Here is a 12,872-nt window from a genome sequence, read left to right on the forward strand (position 1 = left end):
ACTCTAGATTTAAGTGAGGATTAATGGTTTTTAGAATAGGACAACAATCAAGGGAAAAGTTACACTTTTCAAAATCGTGTCATTTGTAGCATACTGTAATTCCATATTAGTCCTCCCAAAGAGCATCACTTCATACTTGTCTGCATTGAGCTCCATCTACCAGGCTTCTGTCCATTTCACCATCCTGTCCATCATCAAGTCTACAGCTATCTTCATTTCCACATACTACGTTGTCAAGTTTTGTTTCATCTACAAACTTTATCGTGCTGCTCTCAGGTCATTTATGAAAATAACAAAGAGTAATGAACACAAAACTGACCCTTGGGGAACTGCAAACCATCTCCCAGCCTGAAAAACACCTATCCACCATCCTGTTTCCTATCACTGATCCAGTTCTGCATTCACATAATCATTTTCTCCTTGATTCCATAGGCTTCTATCTCCTTTACGAACCTGTGTGACACTTTGTTAAATGCCTTCTGAAAGTTCATACGTGCAGTTTATTTTGTATCACCTTGATCAAGCTTCTCCTTTACCTCATCAAAGAATTCACTCAAGTTTGTCAAACGCAATTTGCATTTAACAAATCCATGGTGGATCTTCTCGGTTAACCCATGCCTTTACAGAAGTTTATTTTGTCCCTGATGAGAATTTTTAAATAACTTTCCCACCAGTGATGTTAAACTGATTGTCTTATTAACATAACCATTAATCCTTTACTCTACAAGGATAAACCCAAAACTACAAGACAATGATGATGTAAGCATGCCATCAAGAATCGGATGACCAAGAGGCTCCAAGAGAGCAAGGCACAGATTAGACTGTGTCCAGAAAATCATGTACTTACCATGTGGTCTTTGTAAATAGTTTTTGATAAATAGTTTCAAGAAAAACTATCTCTATTCACTCCGAATGAGCAAAACTTCATCAAGTCATGATGACAACATCCCTTTCCATTTTCTATTAATAATGGTGGAGCATAAGTAAACCTCCAGTCCTTTTGCACTACTCTTGTATTTAATGATAATTAAAATACTTCAGTCAAGGCCTCATCTATCTACGCTTTCTTGCTTCTTTTGTCAACCTAGGATGCATTCCAAACCAGGTGACTTACCAAAATGATTAGCATTTTGAAAGTTGGTATGTTTTATTCACCTATTACTATCCTGTCCATAACTTCCCCCTCTTTTTAGTGTAAACTTTACATCATACACTTACTCTTTGAAGACAAAAGCAAAATACTCATTTAATATTTTAGCTATGCCCTCTGCCTCTATTTGAAGATTTCCCTTTGGGTCCTTAATAGGCCCAACTTTTCCCTAGGTAACCTCTTAAACTTTGTTTGAAGTGTTTTAAGGTTCTTTTTTTCATTCTTTCATGGGATGTGGGCATCACTGACTATGCCAGCATTTATTGTCTAACCCTAATTGACCTTGAGAAGGTGTTTGTAAGCCGCCACCTTTAACCGCTGTAGTCCATGTGGTGTAGGTACACCCACAGTGCTGTTAGGGAGTGAGTTCCTGGATTTTGACCCAGCGTCAGTGAAGGTACAGCAATATAGTCCTGAGTCAGGATGGTGTGTGGCTTGGAGAACAACTTGTAGGTGGCGTTGTTCCTATGCATCTGCTGCCCTTGTCCTTCTTGGTGGTAGAGGTCGCAGGTTTGGAAGGTGCTGTTGAAGGAGCCTTGGTGAGTTGGTGCAGTGCATCTTGTAGATGGTACACACTGCCACTACATTGCTAGTGGAGGGAGTGAATATTTACTGTAGTGGATGGAGTGCCAATCAAGTGGGCTGCTTTGTCCTGGATAGTGTCGAACTTCTTGAGTCCTGTTGGAGCTGCACTCATCCAGGTAAGTGGAGATTTTTCCATCACAGTCCTGACTTGTGCCTTGTAGATGGTGGACAGGCTTTGGCGAGCCAGGAGGTTAGTTATTCATTGCAGAGTTCCCAGAATCTGACCTGCTCTTGTAGCCACAGTATTTATGTGGCTGGTCCAGTTCAGTTTCTGATCACTGGTGACCCCAGGATGTTGATAATGGGGTATTCAGTGATGGTAATGTCAAGGGGCGATGGTTAGATTCTCTCTTGTTGGAGATGATCATTCCCTGGCACTTGTGTGATGTGAATGTAATATTCCTGCCTGCTATTTCCCTGCTCGGTACCCTATACCTTTAATATTTTTCTTCAAGTGTTTACATAATCTTCTCAATTTTTAAGATTGGGCTTCAGTGCCATTTATTACCATTATTAGTTGTGTGAAAATTTGCTTTCACCCACCCTTCCATACAAATCAAAAGTTTATGCTCCTTTATGTACTAATCTAAAGTTAATGCCACTTTAACAATTTACCAGTTAGTGAAAGTAATTATTTATCCTATCAAACCTTTTCATAATTTTATACTTTTGTATTAGATTCTCTCTCCCAACATTCTCTGCTCCAGTAAATGCAGCACTGTTTTTTCTATCATACCCTCTTATCACTGGTATCGTTCCAGTGAATTTGCTGCCTTATTCCCATGATTTCAATATCCTTTCTATAATTGTGTCCAGATACGACACACTTCAGCTGCAGCCTGAGTAGCCGTTAGTATAAATTCATCATCCATAATTTTTTAGAAAAAACCGTGCCTAAATGTATAAAATTCAGAAAGCATTTATAATTTTTGTGGCCTTTTTCCACCTGCATTCCTGCTTTTAAAGATCAGTCCATATTTACTCCTGATCATTTAATTTCTCTACTCCGTTGATGAATTCATCATTTTGGGAGCAGTTTTATATTTTTCCTAAAATTGGTTACTTCACATTTATCTGCATTCCACATCTATGGGACCAACTCTCATAACCTGTTTATATTTTCTTGCAGTCTATGCATTCTTTGTCATTGTGTCTAATTGTCATTAACAGCTTGCATTTATATAGTGTCTTCAATGTAGAGGTAATCTCAAGCGCTTAAAATTCATAAAAATTTATTATTATTGCCTCTGTTATGATCCCAGCTGATAATGCTGAACAAGTCAGATCCCAGAGTGGAACCTGGCTTGATAGATCCTAACTTTTTTTTAGATGCCGTGGAGGTAAGTTACTGAACAAGTTCACAGAGTCTGCTGATGAACTTTTAACACACACAATAAAACATTTATTAAACAAGAAAAATGAACTATATTACACCAGACAAAAAGGTTGGAAAGATCTCAATACAAACGCAAGAAAATGATTCAAATATTCATTATTCCTTCAACCTAGCTATCTTTTTATAGACAAACAAAGTTGGAAAGATAGAATAATTTACCATATCTATGTTATACTCTAATATTCAAGGTAAAATATGCAGTATATGTGAACCAACTGGCGAACTGGACAGACATACCACACTCCACTGTAAATGATATGCAACCAAGGTAGATTCTATGGCTGGAATCTTCCAGCCGCCCAACAGCGTGTTCCCCGTGGCGGGACTGGCAAGCCATTGAAATCCCCATTCACATCGGTGTGAGGGGCTGGAAAATTCCGGCCTATGGATTTCTCAGCAACCCACCCAAGTGCTTGTTACACTGTGAGCCAACCAGTCTCACTGAAATTGCCTTTCTCACGAAGGTTTATGATCTCCAGATTTGAAGAACTTGCCTTGGAATTCTCTCCAAACATCGCTCCTACTCAGATAGCTTCAACAAGGATCTGTCTCCAGGGTTTCAGTCTCTCCTTCTGAGATTCCTTTTCCCTGGACCTCCGAGTACACTCAAGTTCACCTTCCAAGAACACTTTCAGATTTTTGGCTGTGCCAAGCAGAACACCACTGCTCCAAAAGGGTACCTTTGGCCTTACAGCCTGCAGCACAGAGTCACCAACCTTCGGCTGCCCCCCCCTGATCTTCAGGGCTTCTCAGATTTGCTTCAAGTCTGCTCCCCACGGCATTCTCTCTTTAATTCAGAGTCAATTACTCTGATGCCTTCTCTCAACTTTGTTTAACAAGATCTATTTCTGATCTCCGTACTTGTCCGTTACCTAGGATTGTCTTCTGGAATCTGTTTTTGCCCCACTCCCTGTGCCCTGCTCCCTGGGACACATCTTTAATGGTGCTTCTCTTCTGGTCATCTGACCTACAATTTCACACTTTTTTTTATTTTGCGCATGTGCGCAGGGCCAGTTCCTGGACTGAAGACATGATAGATGCCAACTGTGCATGTGTTGCCCTTTCCCGATGGACACATGCAAGAAGTTCTTAGGCCTGACAGGAGCTCTAGTTCCCAAACTCTGAACTCCCGATTTGGGTAAGTATTTTCGGGTTTCCTAACACCTCTACCCCCAAGTCCACATATTTTATGTATGTGGAGTCCCAACAGATTTCCTGGACCAGATCAGGAACTGCTATTTTGGTAATCCAATATGCTCCTGGAGTAGATTTTCATTCTTGGCATCTGGATGGGATGAAGAAAGGGCTACTGGGCCATATCAGTGCTTTCAAACTAACTTAAATACTGAGTTGGTGGCAAAACTTGTCCAGACAATTGCAGACTTATTAACCTTAACACATTCCAACATTCCTCACAAAATAATCAAGTCAGTTATCAGAAGTAAATTTGAGCATTATCTGTACAAAACTAATCTAGTAAACAGCAGTCAGCATAGCTTCAGAAGAGGAACAGTCTGCCTGACCAACCTCTGACTTCTTTCAGAAAGTCACAACCCAAGTTGACCTTAACTTGTGAAGTTCTGGGATATGGATTTCCAAAAGGGCAACAATGTACTGTAACTGGTGTTGAAAAAGCTAGGAATGAAGTGGAAAGAGACCTAAAAGTTTAACTGCACTTGGTGATAAACATATATCTGTTTTGTTGTGTGGGTGGCATCTGGACGGGGGTTTGGGGGATTGTATATTCTCCCAAAATGTGCTACTTGAGTCTGTAGATTCTCAAAACTATTACTCTTTATATACAGCAAGTATTTGTACATTGGAACACACAAGGTTGGAGCTTTTCCTTCCAGATCAATCTCTCTCTCTCGGTCATGTGATCTGATATCATTATTACATTAGCATCGTGTATGCTTCTGATGACGCTTTAGTCTACATCTCCCCCCAAGTCTTTTCCCTTAATCATTTACATCCTCCTACATCTCGCCAACCCCCCACTCCCAAAATCTCAAACTTAACAGGGTTAGTCTCTGAGCTGCCTCGTCCAATCTCCCTGATCTCATTCTCATCTCTTTTTTTGAGGTCAAAGATATTCTGTATTCTGCCTTCTGTTGGTGAGTATTCTTCTCCTGGCTGGCTGTAGAGCTTGTGGTAAGCCTTTCTTCTTCTTCAGGATCTGAGTAGTAAACCCTAGTTTCTATTGGCTTTCTTACCAAGGATATTAAGGCATCACAGTTTCTCCTCATGGTTCCTCCTGGGATGTCTCAATCCTGTATGATCTTTATGGAATTTTTACAATGATTGCACCTTCCTTCTGTTAGTCTCAAGCCTATACTTCACTAGGCTTCAGCACTGATAACTCGTGTGCTGTGTGCCTGTAATTAAAGGTCCGAGCCTGATTGTTTCTCTGTCCTTCCTCGTACTATTTTACCCTCTTGTCGATCGTGGTGATATTGGGTTTGAGTTTCTAGAGATGGAAACTGTGTTTTCAATCTCCTACCCATTAGTAACTCGGATAGTGAGAACACATTTTGTAGTGGTGAGGTTTGATAAGTCAGAAGAGCTAGATTAAGGTCTTCTGTTATGACCGGGATAGGAGGAGTGCACAAATTATGAAGCCCTGTTACTCTGCAGGCCGTACCATTAACTTAAATGTTTAATTTTCTCACTGAAATGGCCAATTGTGTACCTATACCTCTTGTACCTAGAAGAAGAGCGGCTTTGACTAGGCTTCTTTCAAAAATCTCAATGCTTAATTTATTTTTAAAACAAAATTTCTTTTAACAAGTTGCAAGTACTGGTTGACACACAATTGTAATCGGAAAGTATAACTATCTATCTCTTCCTAAAGAATTCCCCCAGCACACAGACACACAAACAAAGGACAAACAGAGTCTCTCTGCAGAGATGGGTTTTGGAAGATGGGCATGATAAAATAAAGGATAGAGTCCGCAGGGTCTCGATTCTATTGGCCTGGAATTCTCTCGTGTTCAGATGGGCCGCTGGTTCTGGTAGATGCCTGGAAGTTCTCACCAACTAGTCCAGCTTTACAGGTCCAAATGCAGACTCATTATACTCAGATGAGGGTTCTCTAGCTACAGGTTGATAACCACACACAATTTTTGGCAAAGTAGAGAGAGGGAGCCTTCCTTTCTCAGCTCATTCTCTGACAAGACTGCCCTCAAAACAAGAAGGTTCACAATTTAAGGTTTTTTTTTCCTACATGATTTCCAGCAAGTTATCAACCTTCCTTTTCAGTTTATTTTTCTCCATCAATTAAAATGATTGCAGTTTAAAACACAAAAACAGATCTTCAAGTACCATAAGTGTCAGGTGACTTCTTGGAAGAGGCCTGTTTGCTGACAGTTCAAAGGTGAACTTATGATCTTTTTTATATAAAAAAAAAATTCAGGTTAACGTCCAAATGTCCAGATCATGCCATGTCCTTCCATTTTGTAGAAGAAAACTTCAGTCTTGAGAGAAATGATTCTAACACTTCTTCCTTTCTCTTCAATAAATCTCTCAGCTTCTCAATTTGCCTGAGGATAGAGAGGTGATCAAAGCCATGTTCGTTTGCGAAATTGTAGAATATCTCATTAGCGAATTGGCCCATTATTAAACACTACTATGCCTGGGATGCTAAGTGTGGGATAAATTTTCTTGAGGAAGATGATGACTGTTGTTGCTGCTGTGATACTATGTAACCTGTTTGCTTCAATCTATCATGAGTAGCAATCAATGACAATAAGGAAGAATTTCCCCCTAAATTCAAATAAACCCATTTCCAGGTGCTCCCACGGCCTTGATGGAAAAGTAAAAGGTACTTCACAAGTAAGATAGTTAGAAATCATTTCTTCTATAGTGAGTAATGACTAGCCACCAAACTGCTGTGCTTTCGCATGACATTTTGCTATTCCTAGATGACCTTGGTAAAGTCTTTAAAGAACATAAAGCCGAGGAGTTCTTGGTGCAACTATTCTGTCATTGAAGACTAGTAAGTTGTCATTGACTGTGAGGTGCCTGTGCTGTTCAAAGTACTGCCATAGCATTGGATTAGTGGGGATATAGTTTGGCCATTCTTCCAAGACAATATCCTTGGACTTTGAGACGTTTTTCATTTCCTCGCTGGGCTTGTTTTGTTTCCTACAATTTTTGCCGTAGCTGGTAAGTGGTAAGTGATTTAAGGATGTATCTGCTTCAGCCCCCTCGATGAAGTGTAAATCCTCTTGCTTGGCTCCTTCTGATGGTGTTCATGACAGTGTCTAGTGTTGTTTGATTACTTACCTTGCACATACTCTGTGATAGAGTCATAGTTCATCAATCTTTATCTGAACTGCTGGACTCTGGGTGAGCCATAACATTGGTCACAAATTTAACTGGTTGGAGATAATTTTACCACTGATGTTGGGAAGTTACTCTTCACATAGTGATCAATGTAGAATGGACTTCTAGATAGAACAGTGGAGATGGAAACACTGGTATTATTTAAGAAACATTAGATGCTGCAATGGGGTGACGTTCTAAATGCAAGAAGTAAGATGGGCCAATTATCTTGTTAACTATTGAAAATCACTGGGTTCTGTTAGGGTGTGCAGTCTATCCTTCCTGATTTTCAGTATTTTACACCCAAGTGTTAAAAGGGCACAAGTGGCCCCTGCTCTCTACTTTCTAGCCATGTCATCTCTCTCACGCTGTTGCTTTAGTACGCGCTATAGCTCTGGTGCCCGCTCTCACTCTGGCATGCGGCCTCTCAGCTCTGCTATTTTGCATTTAATATATTTTGAATGTAGCAAATAGAGTGCACTCCATGTGGTAAGTAAATTTGCACTTGAATATTGAACCTTTAATTGCTCTAAAACCTATGGGCAGAGTTTTACGTCTCGGGGACGCCCCTGACCCAATTGGGTGTAATATTGCGCCAGAAGATGTCAGGCGAGTGTCAAATCGTCGTTGCGCACTCTCGCAATATTTCGTTCGGCGGGCGTGTGCAAAAGTCGGAAGCGCGCCTGCCGACATTTGAAAGGACAATTAAGCCGATTAACGGCGCAATTGACTCCGATTTTTCATTGCCTGTCCAACCTTACGGTCGGTGGATGGGTGAATCAGCCAGGCAGCCTTTGCATTTTTCATCGAACCTCATCCAAGATGGGTACATGGTACAATTTCAAATTCAGTTTGAGGGTGAGCAACTCGTGTCTCAAACCAGTGTCCTCATCTTAAATAAGGGCAATTGCAGAGATATGAAGAAAGAGTTGTCTATAGCGGACTGGGAAAATAGACTAAGGGAAAAGTCAGTGGCAGACTTTTGAGCAGATATTTCATAAAGCTCAGCAAAAATTTATCCCAGTCAAAAAGAGGGCCTCAATGAGAAGGATGAACTATCCGTGGTTAACAAATGCAATTAAGGAAAGTATCCAATCCAAAACTAAGGCATACAAAGCGGCGAAAGCTAGTGGTAGGCCAAAGGATTGGGATTTTTTTACGAACCAGCAGTGGATGACTAAAAAGCTAATAAAGAGGGAGAAAATTGATTGTGAAAGTAAATTGGCAAAAAATATAAAAACAAACAGCAAGAGCTTCTATGGATATATAAAAAGAGAGTAGCTAAATAAGCGTGGGACCCTTGGAGAATGCGACTGGAGAATTGATAAATGGGAACAGGGAAACGGCAAATAACTTAAACCAATATTTTGCATCGGTCTTCACAGTGGAGAACACTATAAACATCCCAAAGATATCAGATAAGCAAGGAGCTAATTGGAGGAAAGATCTTGTAACAGCCTCCATCACGAAGGACAAAGTAGTTGACAAACTAATGGGACTAAAGGCAGACAAGTCACCAGGACCTGATGGCCTGCATCCAAGGGCTTTAAAGGAAGTGGCTGCAAAGATAGTGCAGGCATTGGTTGAAATGATCCAGAACTCACTGAATTCTGGGATGATCCCAACGGATTAGAAAATTGGTAATGTGATGCCCCTGCCCAAGAAGGGAGGGAGACAAAAAGCAGGAAACTATAGGCCAGTCAGCCTAACATCTGTCGTTGGGAAAATGCTAGAGTCCATTATTAAGGAAGAAATAGCAGGACATTTAGAAAAGCTTAACACAATCAAACAGAATCAACATGGTTTTGTGGAAGGGAAATCATGTTTGACAAATTTGCTAGAGTTCTTTGAGGATATAACAAGCAAAACTGGTAAAGGGGAACCAGTAGATGTAGTGTATTTGGATTTCCAGAAGGCATTGGAAAAGGTGCCACAGGAAAGGTTATTGCACAAGTTAAGAGCTCATTGTATTGGAGGTAATGCATTAGCAAGGATTGAGGATTGGTTAACACACACAAGACAGAGTCGGGATTAATGGGTCTTTTACAGGTTGGAAAGACGTAACTAGTGAAGTGCCACAAGGATCAGTCTTAGGTCCTCAATTATTTACTATCTATATTAATGACTGGGAGGAGATGGCAGAGTGTAATGTATCCAAACTTGCTGATGATACAAAAATAGGTGGGAAGGCATGTTGTGATGAGGACATAAGGGGATATAGATAAGTTGAGAGTGGAGAAAAAAACTTGGCAGATGAAGTTTAATGTAGGAAAGTGTGAGGTCACGCACTTTAGTAGGAAGAATCAAAAGGCAGACTATTATTTAAATGGAGAGAGACTCCAAAAAAAGTGCAGCATTGTGGGATCTAGGTGTTTTTGTGCATGAAACACACAAAGTTAGCATGCAGGTGCAGCAAGTACATAAGAAGGCAAATGGAATTTTGGCCTGTATTGCTAGGGGGTTGGAGTTTAAAAATAGGGAAGTCTTGTTACAACTGTACAGGGGGTTGGGGAGGCCGAACCTGGAGGACTCTGTACGGTTTTGGTCCCCGTATTTAAGAAAGGATATATTGGCATTGGAGGCAGTTCAAAAGAGATTCACTTGGCTGATTCCTGGGATGAAAGGGTTGACTTATCAAGAACGGCTAAACAGGTTAGGCCTTTATTCATTAGAGTTTAGAAGAGTGAGGGGTGATCTTATTGAAACGTACAAGATTTTGAGGCGGCTTGACAGGGTAGATGTTGAGAAGATATTTCCACTAGTGGGGGAATCTCGAACTAGGGGACATAGTTACAGAATAAGGGGACACTCATTTAAATCTGAGATGCGAAGGAATTTCTTCTTTCGGGGGTAGTAAATGTCTGGAATTCTCTACCCCAGAGAGTTGTGGAGGCTAGATCACAAAGTATTTAAAGAGGAGGTAGATAGATTTTTGAAATATCGGAGTTGAGGGCTATGAGGAGCTGGCACGAAAGAGGAGCTGAGGCCTGCGGTAGATCAGCCACGATCTTATTGAATGGTGGGGCAGGCTTGAGGGGCCGAATGGCCTACTCCTCCCATTTCTTATATTCTTAAGGGTGGAATGAAATTTCTGTGATGAAATAAAACACACACAAATTTCTGTGGACAGCAGTTTTATCAACTATATTTTCAGATGATTGATTATGATTCCTTGACACATTTCTCAGCTTTTAAAACCTTTATTTTAGCTTTTTCAGGTCTCCAGCTCCCTGATGCAGCTGTCTGCCTTTAGGGAGCTTTCTCGCAGTGTTCACCCGTGCCCGCAGTAATGTCATTGTTCGCCCTCTCCCCACCCCCATCCCAGCAGCGCTGAGCATTTCGGTGTGCATTTCATGCTGGCCAGACAGCATGAAATCACGTTCGGAGCCGATTGTCGTCGGCGGTTTGTTTCCTGACCATTCCCGGGCCTGCCAATTGGGTGCACCCGCCAAAGGTAAATCTCAGGCCTATAAAACCTTTGTGCATCATTGAAAGAAAAAAAAGCTTGCATTTAAGTATTGCCTTTGCCAACCCCTGAATGTTCCAAAGCACTTTACAGCCAATGAAGTACTTTTGAAGTAAAGCCACTGTTGTAATATAGGAAACACAACAGTTAATTTGTACATTATCCTCATTGTTAAATCTTTTACAGGTGTACAAGGCAACAGGGGAAGATTTTCTGAAAATTGCAGGAGGTAAAGTAGCTGATGAAGCATATATTTCTCCTATGTTGATATTACTTTGCAAACCAATATGTAGAAATTCACATTTTATTACTCAAGATGAACAAGATATGCTCGTAGCATGGGGGGAAAAATTGACATCTTGCATAAGTCAAGATGAGCCAATGCATTGGTACAACATCTGAATGCAGAAATTTAATGCTGAACTGTGAAGAATTAAAAGGTATGGAAAAATAAGTACTGTAATGAAATCTGAATGGGTAGTTCTGGTTTGAATTTCAATTGGGTTATTTGGATTTGACAACCTACCAGTCATCAAAACTAAAACACAGATTTTAGGATTTAATTGGAAGTATAGCTGGTAGCCAATCAGTTGTTTGATTTTGATAAACTACCAAGTGATATATATCCTTTTTTTTTAAATCCTTCTTCATTTTTCCCTGCCCTCCTGGTGAAGTTGACTAGGGTACAGTTTCACAGGCATCTGCCATTCTCAATTTTCTCTTTGCATGCACCAAATGAGTGTTGTTAGGTGAGAAAATCATCAGGACTTCACAGTGCCATCTTGATCCCACATTCATCCTCATGTGTGCATGTGTGGGGCTGTGGATATAGGCTGGTGACGGGTCACTGATCTATTGCCCCAATTTACATTCAAGGAAGGAGAGTTTATACCTTGAAAATCATTGCACGCAGAAAGAGTGAAAAGTGTACTAATTGCAGACATCCACCAAAGTATCAGTATCCATTTTAGATTCTGTAGCTCATGTAATTCATTTGGCTAATTTTTGGTCCTATAGTCACATATAATTTGACCCTCACATGATGTGTTTTATTTGGGCGCTAGTTTATTATTGTCTTTCTATTATTATGCCTTAATCTCACATTTTATCTTTCTAGGTACCTCCAATGAAGTAGCTCAGTTCTTATCGAAGGAGAATCAGGTTATTATTCGTATGCGTGGGCTTCCATTCACAGCTACAGCAGAGGAAGTCTTGACATTTTTTGGATCAAACTGCCCAGTAACAGGTGGAAAAGAGGGAATCCTTTTTGTCAAGTATCCTGATGAGAGGCCAACGGGTGATGCTTTTGTATTGTTTACCTGTGAGGAATATGCCCAAAATGCACTCAAGAAACACAAGGATATGTTGGGAAAAAGATACATTGAACTATTCAGGAGTACAGCAGCTGAAGTACAACAGGTTAGTACTGTAATACTTTTGAAGTTCACGTCGATAATTCAAGTCATGAAATGAAAATGCTATGACAGCATCTCTTTTAATCTTTACTTTTTCATAATACTCTTATTTAAATGTTGCCCACAGCTCAGATAGTTACTTCCCCTCAAAGTTGTGTTGAATGTCAGGCCTGCTTCACACTGGTACTAACTTTTCCTCTGTTATTTGGAGCACCACAATGAAGTGGAACAGGAAACCTTGGGGAAGATGCATGCTTTATTTTGATGTTTCTTTGAAATCATTTGCCTTTTCATGTAATTTGACTGTATTCCCTGTTTTCATTAAGAGAAAGTACAAATGAGAAAAAGCCTTTTTCATTGTTTTAATATATTTTTGTAAATGTCCATACCTAGTGTACATGTGGTTTCATGAATATGTATAGTGTTAGGAATATACGGGATTGGGGAAGTTGTTATGGTCCATCTGGCCACTTCCATAGTTCAGAGATATCATATTGTACTCTAGCTTAGTTTCTGTTTGTAACACTGGTAATGCAC

At 40.3% G+C, this 12,872-nt stretch overlaps 1 protein-coding gene across 5 annotated transcripts in view; it reads left to right on the forward strand.

Annotated features, from left to right (window-relative positions):
- esrp1 (epithelial splicing regulatory protein 1) overlaps nt 1-12,872 on the forward strand; it is a 129,455-nt gene that overhangs the window by 22,373 nt on the left and 94,210 nt on the right. For all 5 annotated transcript variants that reach the window (XM_078540779.1, XM_078540776.1, XM_078540775.1 and 2 more), the window contains exons 9-10: nt 11,107-11,149; nt 12,038-12,339. In XM_078540779.1, coding sequence (XP_078396905.1) covers nt 11,107-11,149; nt 12,038-12,339 — 345 coding nt within the window. The remainder of the gene's footprint in view (nt 1-11,106; nt 11,150-12,037; nt 12,340-12,872) is intronic.

This window comes from Cetorhinus maximus, chromosome 4, assembly GCF_964194155.1.
Source record: "Cetorhinus maximus chromosome 4, sCetMax3.hap1.1, whole genome shotgun sequence".
In the NCBI taxonomy this organism is placed as follows: Eukaryota; Metazoa; Chordata; class Chondrichthyes; order Lamniformes; family Cetorhinidae; genus Cetorhinus; species Cetorhinus maximus.